The sequence below is a fragment of the Somniosus microcephalus genome, chromosome 5 (assembly GCF_052327205.1).
Source record: "Somniosus microcephalus isolate GS21.2 chromosome 5, FLI_Smic_1.0, whole genome shotgun sequence".
Classification (NCBI taxonomy): domain Eukaryota; kingdom Metazoa; phylum Chordata; class Chondrichthyes; order Squaliformes; family Somniosidae; genus Somniosus; species Somniosus microcephalus.
The window spans coordinates 63,004,869-63,016,874 of record NC_140991.1 but is presented as its reverse complement, the minus strand read 5'-3'; the positions used below and the strand labels follow the sequence as shown (position 1 = coordinate 63,016,874).

The 12,006-nt window shown below is 44.5% G+C and overlaps 1 protein-coding gene across 6 annotated transcripts in view; it reads right to left on the bottom strand.

Annotated features, from left to right (window-relative positions):
• The window catches only part of mpp7a (MAGUK p55 scaffold protein 7a), a 550,968-nt gene that overhangs the window by 91,042 nt on the left and 447,920 nt on the right, over positions 1-12,006 (bottom strand). For all 6 annotated transcript variants that reach the window (XM_085987688.1, XM_085987686.1, XM_085987689.1 and 3 more), the window contains 2 exons: positions 1,599-1,795; positions 1,040-1,104 (listed from right to left, as the gene is read on the bottom strand). In XM_085987688.1, coding sequence (XP_085843814.1) covers positions 1,040-1,104; positions 1,599-1,795 — 262 coding nt within the window. The remainder of the gene's footprint in view (positions 1-1,039; positions 1,105-1,598; positions 1,796-12,006) is intronic.

The following is a 12,006-nucleotide window of genomic DNA, read 5'->3' as shown; positions in this document are numbered from 1 at the left end:
ATTGGTACCATTCACAATGCATTCTTTCTTTTGTCTCCATTCAAGTTCAAATGCAACTGAATGTGGTACCCCAGTTGAGAGACAAAACTTGCCAGTTAAAGTAGGTTACATCTTGTTCAAATGAACAACATTTGGATGCAGTTAAAAACTTCCTCCTGCTCATGTGGTCTCAATTCCACAAATCAAAAGTTGAATCAAAATGAAAAAAAAAATAACTTAAGCCTATCCAAGCTTGTAGAGAATCTTACAATGTCAGTTTACAAGTCATGCCTAGTGCTATAATAATGGCCAAAGATGTCTGGTGCAGCCAAAGGTAGAAAGAGCTGTTTTTAATTCAATCATGGAAAATGCATATTTGAGAACATGGCAGTCCAGCTGCTTAAACCAAACACTTAAAGGGAGCACATCATGTTGGTATCAAGTTGCCCAATTTATCAAGTCACATAAGACTGTTCTAACCAGTGGTCCAGAAATCTTTTTTGCTCCTGTAGGTGTTAAAACTGAAATTCCTAAGTGGCAAAATGCTATTAGTCGAACTCTGTGGAAATCTACCTGGCAGAATAATAAACAAGGAAATTTGGAATACACCAGGGATCATAGTGTGAAATTACAATAAGAGTACACTTAAAATAGTTTTAAGAACTGCAAATGTAGAAACAGCCCAAAAGCTCAGCTTGGCTGGGTATACAACTCCAAACTAGATAGTCAGGAATCGGAGTCTCACTTTTGTCTACCATTTAAAATAGTTTTGACTCAGTTGGAGAGTTTCACCATTCCCAGCACTGTCACAGCCTGTCATTAAGCATTTCACTCTGCTTGAATCATGACTCTTTCTGCCAAATCAAGCAATGGCATGAGTGGAGAATCTCTAGTCCAGATGCCATATCCTCCAGGCTGGCATGGTGCAGATATGGTGGGGGGAACTAAGGAGAGAAAGAAACTGGGCTAAATTACTGGATTGAAACATTTGGGGATTCTTAACTGATGCACTAGAGCAAAAACATCTTTTTAATAATCATCACATAGTTTATTGACTTACATGATCGTCTATTGGAATTCTTTGGTGGCTGAACAAATGCTACAGGTCTTCGAAGTGCAAATCTCCTGTAAGAAGCCAATTACAAAAACTGTCAATATTAGACCTGGGGCTGATGAGAGTACAAAAAACCTTTTAAGAACAAATATTACAGCAGCATTTTATTCTTGTAAAATACTGCAAAGCAAAACAATGCATTTGATTTTACTGTAGACAAAACAAATCCTTAAGCTTTCAAATTTTAGTTGGTGGAGCCAAAAAACTGTTAAATCTCAGTTCTGTGTTGCACATCAAACTGTTCTCCATGTGTCTTTTTCCAAACTGGAATGCCACTGATGGTATCATTTACTGTCAACCAGACATGAGGAAATCCAAACTATTTTGGCATTGAGCTTACTAACTATTTATACTATACACAAACATTCTGTTTTCATATTAATATAACCAGAAAACAAAGGTTTCTAACATATCTTCCTCCAATGTGTAATTTTAGCACCAAAATATGCTCCTGAAGATTGTTATATTCTTGTGGCAGTCTTAAGGCTGTATACTTAGTGGTTACCTCTCTTGGAACTGCTTTGAAGGGATTAGTCCTGCTCTCAGATTGGCATCACACTCGCGTTTGGCTTGCCACCAGGTTGCATCATCCTGGCTGACGATCTGAAGGATATCTCCCTTCTTGAAAGAAAGCCCGGCTTCTTTACATGGAATAGCTTTATCCTCATTAGGATCATAATCAAATAAAGTCCTGACAAACATCTGGCAAAGAAAAAAAAAACAATCATGTTTATTCCCGTTTATATAGGACATGGCTATCACATCTCAAATACCAGGAATAACTTGCATCTAGTAATACTGTGGGCACACTAAGAAATGGAAGGAAGCTGTTCATTTGGAGAGTTTGGGGAGGGACAGCAGAGAAGGAAGATAATTTCACAGAATTCCTACAAACACTTCGGTTTGATAACAATCAATTATCAAAAAATTGTGAAAATATTGAAAGCTGGTCAAACAAATTAAGTTCACAGCTCAGCAAAATGAATACACTTTCATCTGCAAAGGAAATGTTCCCCAAGTGTAAAGATACAAACTTCTCATTATTTGGAAAGTCAATATCCCTTTTACATGCACAAGAAACTCCTGCCAAATGCAATAGCTGTGGCTGATCCTCTTAATTCAGAAAGCCAATTATTACTTTAAAGAATGGATAAAATTGCTCACTGCCGCTGTACAACATATGTGATCACTGTACTTTGCCAGCGACTGATACGGTCAGAAATAGACATGAGTATTAGCAAGTGTCTTTCAAGGTGTAGTGCCATCAATTTATTTTTTTAGTTCATTTATCAAGTATTGTACCCTTTCATCCAAAACTTGTAAACATCATTCAGATGTGGCAACACTCCAATTTAAGATTAAACTGACATGTGCCAAACAATCTATAAACAGGGACCTGCAATCAATTATATTGGCATTCAAGCATATGACTGATGCAGTTAATAGGCTGTTTCCGCCACATGCTCACTGCAGATCATTGGAATCAAGAGCAAGTTTCTGCTTACACACAGTTTGCCCCAAACCGAGTCTCCTCGGTTTGTTTCTCCTCAAAAATCAAAAGGATGTGTTGTCACTGACGTTTGATATATTTGATTAAACTTAAGCATAACAGTTACTTAAAAGCCCTTGAATTAGCTCTCAATAGTACAATAAGCTTTTTTTTTATTCATTGATGGGATGTGGGCATCGCTGGCTGGCTAGGCCTGCATATAATGCCCATCCCTAATTGTCCTTGAGAAGATGGTGGTGACCCGCCTTCTTGAACCGCTGCAGTCCATATGGTGTAGGTACACCCACAATGCTGTTAGGAAGGGAGTTCCAGGATTTTGGCCCAGCGACAGTGAAGGAACGGCGATACAGGTCCAAGTCAGGATGGTGTGTGGCTTGGAGGGGAGCTTGTAGGTGGTGATGTTCCCATGCGTCTGCTGCCCTTGTCCTTCTAAGTGGTAGAGTTTGCGGGTTTGGAAGGTGCTGTTGAAGGAGCTTTGGCGAGTTGCTGCAGTGCATTTTGTCGATGGTACACACTGCAGCCACAGTGCGCCGGTGGTGGAGGGAGTGAATGTTGAAGGTGGTGGATGGAGTGCCAATCAAGCGGGCTGCTTTATCCTGAATGGTGTCGAGCTTCTTGAGTGTTGTTGGAGCTGCACTCATCCAGGCAAGTGGAGAGTATTCCATCACACTCCTGACTTGTGCCTTGTAGATGGTGGAAAGGCTTTGGGAAGTCAGGAGGTGAGACACTCGCCGCAGAATTCCCAGCCTCTGGCCTGCTCTTGTAGCCACAGTATTTATATGGCTGGTCCAATTCAGTTTCTGATCAATGGTAACCCTCAGGATGTTGATAGTGGGGGATTCAGTGATGGTAATGCCATTGAATGTCAAGGGGAGATGGTTAGAGTCTCGCTTGTTGGAGATGGTCATTGCCTGGCACTTGTGTGGTGCGAATGTTACTTGCCACTTGTCAGCCCAAGTCTGAATGTTGTCCAGGTCTTGCTGCATATGGACACGGACTGTGTCAGTATCTGACGAGTCTCGAATGGTGCTGAACAGTGTGCAATCATCAGCGAACATCCCCACTTCTGACCTTATGATGGAGGGAAAGTCATTGATGAAACAGCTGAAGATGGTTGGGCCGAGGACACTGCCCTGAGGAACTCCTGCAGTGATGTCATGTGATTGAGATGAATGACCTCCAACAACCACAGCCAACTTCCTTTGTGCTTGGTATGATTCCAACCAATGGAGAGTTTTCCCCTTGATTCCCATTGACTTCAGTTTTGCTAGGGCTCCTTGATGCCACACTCGATCAAATGCTGCCTTGATGTCAAGGGCAGTCACTCTCACCTCACCTCTTGAGTTCAGCTCTTTTGTCCATGTTTGGACCAAGGCTGTAATGAGGTCAGGAGCTGAGTGGCCCTGGCGGAACCCAAACTGGGCGTCAGTTAGCAGGTTATTGCTGAGTAAGTGCCACTTGACAGCACTGTCGACGACACCTTCCATCACTTTGCTGATGATAGAGAGTAGACTGATGGGACGGTAATTGGCCGGGTCGGATTTGTCCTGCTTTTTGTAGACAGGACATACTTGGGCAATTTTCCACATTGCCGGGTAGATGCCAGCATTGTAGCTGTACTGGAACAGCTTGGCTAGGGGCGCAGCTAGTTCTGGAGCACAAGTCTTCAGTACTATTGCCGGAATGTTGTCAGGGCCCATAGCCTTTGCAGTATCCAGTGTCTTCAGCCGTTTCTTGACATCACGTGGAGTGACATCTTAAGACAGACTGCTCTTGAAGCTCATTTTTACATTTCTCAGCATCCTTGGTAATATGTTTAGTTTGTCAGCTATCTGAGCCAAATTTTATTAATTTGTTGGGAAAACAGAGTGTTCTTTTTATAACTGTTTAGACCAATATAAAGTTGTTCTTCCTCAAGAAATGCTCCATTTCTGTAGCTTTAGTTTAAAATGGTGTTTGGTTCAATGTAACACCTGTCTGTTGATCAAACTGAAGTTCCTCATTAACCGTTAATATAGATAATTAACATAGTTTCACTTAACTTTTCTTGTTATTAATTGTGTTAAAAATTAAACATCTGGGCCAAGAGTGAATTTTTTGCTCAAGTTTCCACTCAAACACATTTGCATATTGACAAACGTAAAATCTTCGATGAACCAGCGCAATCGAGCAGTGTTTAGAATGTAATTAAACAAAAAAATTTGCATTGAAAAAAATTCCTTGTAATATTTGAGTGGTCACCTGATGCTGTTTTATTAATACCGCTGAAAATGGGGTTATCGCAAGAAATTAGTGTTTTTAATCAGGATGTCTAGTCTGTAAATAATCCGATTATAAATAAATGGTTCTGTATAAAGTAATTTTCATTCACTAGTTATATTGGTGTACTGGCAAAGACTTTTAAAAGGTGCCTATTCGTGCCCTTGCAGATTAAAAAAAAAGCTCAATTTTAAGAGCCTCTTCGAAGGCCTGCAAACGGCCGCAATTAGCAGAAACTCGCCGTGGTGATTAATTCGATCGGGGGTGGGGCCGCCTTCCAGCCCAATGTTTTTTAAACCAGCGCAAAAGATCGCGGAAGCTCGATTTGCACTGGGCGTAATTTGCGCTTGAAATTCCACTGGTTTGGCCGATTTTGGGTGAATAGCGTTGGAAATACCAGAGCAACCTAGCGGAAACTGCAGGCCACTATCTGTGGAAGGAGCATGCTTGATGTGCTAATTTTCCTTTACCCTTTTGATGTTTGTTATATCCTTTCCCCTTACTCCCCTTTTGTCTGCTCCTTCCATCCGGATGGATTTTAGTGATTGTTAAGTAAACAAACACAACAGCCAATTTGCGCTCAGCAAGGCCCCAAAAACAGTAGTGAGATAAATGACCAGATAATCTGTTTTTGTCTTTCTGGTTAGGGAATAACTGTTGACCAGGTCACACCAGGCTGTGTTGTGTCGTTCTTTTAGGTTGAAATCTTCATTGACCATTCTTCTAGAGTTCTGTTATTAACCCCTTCTGTATTTGTATTGATTCTAAGGGGGTGGGGGGCGATTCTTGCCATTTTTTTCTCTGCTCTGCTCCCCTTTTGCTAAAGGAGTTAACAGCTTGCTGGAGTTCAGTGTTAGACATTAGTTAGGGTGAGGGTGGGCAGGCTATTTGATTGCAGGGACATCACAAGGGAGCCCATTCCTTTCCTGGCTTGACTTCCACACGCATGCACTTCCAGCAGGGGTTGTTAGAAAGTGAGCAGGAGAGGGAGCCATGGCTGATGCTCTTGTCCTTAGCACAGGAGTACTGTTGCAATTGCTGTGGGCTGTTGAAACACACCAGCTGAGAACACAGCTGACTCAGCTCAGACCGGGGATTGACCCTGGGTCTGTCATCTGCCTGTCTCAGGTATTCGCCCAATCAATTCACTCCACGTGATGTCAAGAGACGGCTGAAGACACTGGATACTGCAAAGGCTATGGGTACTGACAACATTCCGGCAATAGTACTGAAGACTTGTGCTCCAGAACGAGCTGCGCCCCTAGCCAAGCTGTTCCAGAACAGCTACAACGCTGGCATCTATCCGGCAATGTGGAAAATTGCCCAAGTATGTCCTGTCTACAAAAAGCAGGACAAATCCGACCCGGCCAATTACCGTACCATCAGTCTACTCTCTATCATCAGCAAAGTGATGGAAAGTGTCGTCGACAGTGCTATCAAGCGGCACTTACTCAGCAATAACCTGCTAACTGACGCCCAGTTTGGGTTCCGCCAGGGCCACTCAGCTCCTGACCTCATTACAGCCTTGGTCCAAACATGGACAAAAGAGCTGAACTCAAGAGGTGAGGTGAGAGTGACTGCCCTTGACATCAAGGCAGCATTTGATCGAGTGTGGCATCAAGGAGCCCTAGCAAAACTGAAGTCAATGGGAATCAAGGGGAAAACTCTCCATTGGTTGGAATCATACCAAGCACAAAGGAAGTTGGCTGTGGTTGTTGGAGGTCATTCATCTCAATCACATGACATCACTGCAGGAGTTCCTCAGGGCAGTGTCCTAGGCCCAACCATCTTCAGCTGTTTCATCAATGACCTTCCCTCCATCATAAGGTCAGAAGTGGGGATGTTCGCTGATGATTGCACACTGTTCAGCACCATTCGAGACTCGTCAGATACTGACACAGTCCGTGTCCATATGCAGCAAGACCTGGACTTCATTCAGACTTGGGCTGACAAGTGGCAAGTAACATTCGCACCACACAAGTGCCAGGCAATGACCATCTCCAACAAGCGAGACTCTAACCATCTCCCCTTGACATTCAATGGCATTACCATCGCTGAATCCCCCCACTATCAACATCCTGGGGGTTACCATTGATCAGAAACTGAACTGGACCAGCCATATAAATACTGTGGCTACAAGAGCAGGCCAGAGGCTGGGAATTCTGCGGCGAGTGTCTCACCTCCTGACTCCCCAAAGCCTTTCCACCATCTACAAGGCACAAGTCAGGAGTGTGATGGAATACTCTCCACTTGTCTGGATGAGTGCAGCTCCAACAACACTCAAGAAGCTCGACACCATTCAGGATAAAGCAGCCGCTTGATTGGCACTCCATCCACCACCTTCAACATTCACTCCCTCCACCACCGGCGCACTGTGGCTGCAGTGTGTACCATCTACAAGATGCACTGCAGCAACTCGCCAAAGCTCCTTCAACAGCACCTTCCAAACCCACGACCTCTACCACTTAGAAGGACAAGGGCAGCAGACGCATGGGAACATCACCATCTACAAGTTCCCCTCCAAGCCACACGCCATCCTGACTTGGACCTGTATCGCCGTTCCTTCACTGTCGCTGGGCCAAAATCCTGGAACACCCTTCCTAACAGCATTGTGGGTGTACCTACACCATATGGACTGCAGCGGTTCAAGGCGGCGGCTCATCACCATCTTCTCAAGGGCAATTAGGGATGGGCACTAAATGCAGGCCCAGCCAGCGACGCCCACATCCCATCAATGAATTAAAAAAAATAAATAAATAAAGGAACACCAAGAGTGGACAAGAACAGAGTGCCATTTATTATTAAAATCTTCAGGTAGATGACAATCAGACAAAAGCAAAATACTGCGGATGCTGGAAATCTGAAATAAAAACAGAAAATGCTGGAAATACTCAGCAGGTCAGGCAACATCTGTGGAGAGAGAAACAGAGTTAACTTTCAGGTCGATGACCCTTTGTCAGAACTGGAAAAAGCTGGAGATGGAACAGGTTTTTAAGCAAGTGCAGGGAAAGGGGGGAGGGGAGGAAAGAACAAAAGGGAAGGTCTGTGATAGGATGGAAGGCAGGAGAGATCAAGAGACATTAAGAGATGGTGCAAGGCAATAGGAGATGGTAATGGGACAAGTTAAGAAACAAAAGCTGGCTCTAGATGAAGTGTAAATAGCACTAGCAGAATGAAAGACAGCTGCTATGTGGTAGAGAGAAAAACACATGGGAAAAAAGAGATCCTGGACTCTTGATCAGTTAAATTCCATCATGCCATCGCATATAAATAAATAATGGCCAGGATTTTGCAGTCAGCGGCAAAGGAACGGCGCTCACCGTTCACCTCGCTGACAGCTGCCCACAGAGATTCTGCGGGCTTCTCAGCATAGATTTCCTCTAATCTCGTGTCTTTTCCAGCATGGCGCCCTCTATGGGGGATTTGCAGCATCCGTGAGAAACAGTGAGGCTCGTCAACCAGTCACATTGAAGAATCTTCACCGAGTACCGCAGTGTTCAAACCAGCAAGTATAAAGCAGGAAATATAAATTACATTTAAATAATGTACAGAAAGCAAAATAAAGATGAGTAAATACAGCTGGGGTTAAAGCAGAGAGATAAAAGAGAAAGATAGAAAAAGTAAAAAAAAAAGTTAATCTCCCAACACTAATTGTCTTCTGAGGGAATGAGACGCCACACCTCAAATTATTTTTTCAGGGCAGAGGGGTTTTTCAGAAATAATTATCATCATCAGTTCAGAGAAGGTTCACGAGATTGATTCCTGAGATGAAGGGATTGACTTATGAAGAAAGGTTGAGCCTATACTCATTGGAGTTTAGAAGAATGAGGTGTGATCTTTTTGAAACATGCAAGATACTGAGGGGGCTCGACAAGGTAGATGCAGAGAAGATGCTTCCCCTCATGGGGGAATCTAGAACGCGGGGGCACAGTTTTAGAATAAAGGGTCACTCATTTAAAACTGAGATGAGGAGGAATTTCTTCTCTCAGAGGGTCGTAAATCTGTGGAATTCTCTGCCCCAGAGAGCCATGGAGGCTGGGTGCTGCAATATATTTAAGGTGGAGAGTGTCAGATTTTTGAACAATAAGGGAGTGATGGGTTATGGGGAACGGGCAGGGAAATGGAGCAGATCAGCCATGATCTCATTAAATGGCGGAGCAGGCTCGAGGAGCCAAATGGCCTACTCCTGCTCTTATTTCTTAGGTTCTTATCACGCTGTTAAAAACTCACTTACGCCTGTTAAAAACTCACTTACGCCTGAATGCACTAGCCCCAACTTTTTCAGCTGTTTGTAGTGCAGAACTAGTGGGCAAGTACAGCAGGTTCACGTCGTTGCAGTAATTTCAATGCAGAGTCTATCAACGAGGACTACAATAGCGCATCCTGTGGAGGAGTGGAGTATCTCTGACAGCAACTTCTGGATTTCCACGTTTAGCTGCACATGTAGTTGCTGTCCGATTTACCCTGTAGTAACAGTGAGCGTCGATAGCCTCACCGTTATTATTACCACAAAATCCGGGCCAATATGAATGTGGATGTGCATGTCACTTCACACAAGAACACTTCTTAACATATAAACATTCATTGTGCTGCCATGGCAAATGTTGCGTCATCCTGGGATGGTTATCATAACCTTGCTCCATTAGATAGTAATTTTAATACGAAATAATATTTTATTTTGTTACCAAGCACCCAATGTAGGAAAACATGTTAAATAAAATGCTGATGTTCATCCCATCTTTCCAGTCCTTTTTAATTGATACAGTACCATTTTAGATGTTAAAGAGGGGTCATGCTGTGCCTAATATTTTCTACTTTCTGAAGTAGTCTGACATATGTGATCAACTTTACATTTTGGGTGCATATTTGCATAACATACGCTTATAGAGGATTTTACTAATGCAAATTTAAAACAAAGTGACATGATAAAGTATTAAATTATACTGGTTACGGTAGCGTAGTGGTTCTGTTACTAGACTAAATAATCTAGGGGCCTGGTCTAATAATCCAGAGGAGGGGAATTCAAATCCCAGCACAGCAGTTTGAGAAATTTGAATTCAGTATTTAAAAACAAATCTGGAAATAGAAAGATTGCATCAGTCAAAAAAAAAGTGACCATGCAGGTTGTCCTAAAAATCCAATATTCACACTAATGTCCTTCATGGAAAGAAACCTGCCGTTTTTACCCGGTCTGGCTACATGTGACTCCAGTCCCACACCAATGTGGTTGACTTTTAACTGCTCTCTGGTAGCCACTTTGTTTCAGCCAGCCTGGCCAGTGATGCCCATATCCCGAGAATGAATAACAAAATATATTGCAATTGCCCTTTTAAAATAAGTGCGTCAAATAAAATGCATCAATGTGTTCATCATTGTGAAGCATAATGAAGCCTGATAACTGAAGGTCTCATGTCAGATTTGTACTTAAAACAACTTGCATTTATATTGCGCCTTTAACATAGCAAAACATCGCAAAGGGCTTCACAGTAACCTCAGACAAAAATGGACACCGAGCCAAAGGAGGAGATACTCGGAGAGGTTGTAGTGTATGTACCCGTCTACCTTTAAGAGAACTATTGTATGTAACCGTTCACCTTTAAGAGAACTACTTTAGGTGTGGCACTACTTGTTTGGCTTCTGTATACTGTAATACCGACGGTGACCACACCGGTATATAAGTGTTGTGGCATGATTCCTTGGGCAGATTCGCCCTGACCTTCGAATAGTAAAGACCCGTTTGTTTGTTATTCCTGAAGTCTGTGTCGTTATTAACTGTACAACCCACAGACTTTACAGTGGCGACGAGTCCGATCGTACCCTGCGGCAAGGCTACCAAAGCAACTAAAGAGCGTCGAAGAGAGGCAACCGCCCTCGTCGTTCTGCTGGAAGAAAACACGAGGCTGCAGCAATAGAAAGGAGGAAGACTTTAGCAACAAAAGCTTCCATCAGCAACAGGCACTGACTACCCTTCTACCACGGTGCGGAGTGAGCCGATCAGCAGGAAACAAGGCGGCCGCGGAGACTGTGAGTAGGGAAAGGTGTAACGAAATCCGGAGGATAAGGGCTGTGCACTCGACCACGGTCGAGGGGGAGCAGAGCTGGTCAGGAAGGCGGGTCCAACGGTGTCGTGAGATAGCCGGACCGCGATCGGCGGGAAAAGCCGGGCAGCGACCGAAGCCACGAAGCGCTGAGACCGGGAGCAGGCGCGGGAAGAGAGAAACTCAGCCGCAGCCGGGGAGGGAAGCACCGGACTGCGTGAGGGCTGGGAGGCGAACGGGAGCCGGGCGTGTGGGAGAGGCAGAGCCGACCAAAGGAGGCTGCGCGAGAGCCAGTCCAGCGGCTGAACTGTTCTCCACCAACGGGGTACCCAGCGCCGGTAGAGCCGAACGTGGGGGAGAGAGAGACAGAGCCGAGCAAGGGGAGAGAGACTGCGCGAGAGCCAGTCCAGCGGCTGAACTGTTCTCCGTGAACGGGGTACCCAGCGCCGGTAGAGCCGTGCGAGCGGGAGAGAAAGACAGAGCCGAGTAAGGGGAGCTGTGCGGAAGCCAGCCCAGCGGCTGAACCTGTCCGCTGTGGGGAAAGCGTACCCCTCCCACCAGGGAAGAAACGCGGGAAGCCGCCATTAGGCGGAGAAGACGACAGACGCGGGAGACCGCCATTGAAGGGGCGGGGAGAGAAGGAAAGAGTGGGAAACCGCCATTTTCGCGGGAAAAACCGCCATCTTAGAAATAAATAAATAATAAATAAGAATTTAAAGAAATACTTGTGCTGCTCCCAAGGAAAGGAAGATGCCTAAGCGAGGGAATATTAACGATTTTAATTCTGAGATAGAAGACTGGGCCACGTACGTGGAACGCATCGAGATCTATTGTGAAGCCAACAAAATAGAGGAAGACGACAAAGCGATAACATTGCTAAACTCGATGGGCGCAAAGACATACGGGCTCTTGAAGCATCTACTAGCACCAGCTAAACCGGTGGATCAGACTTTCGAAGGGATTGTGGCTGTTCTGAAGGACCACTTGAACCCCACACCGTTGATGTTGGCTGAACGATTCAAATTCTATGCAAGAACGCAACGGAAAGACGAAAGCAACGCGGAATATTTGGTCGAACTGCGTAGGCTAGCGAAATGCTGCCAGTT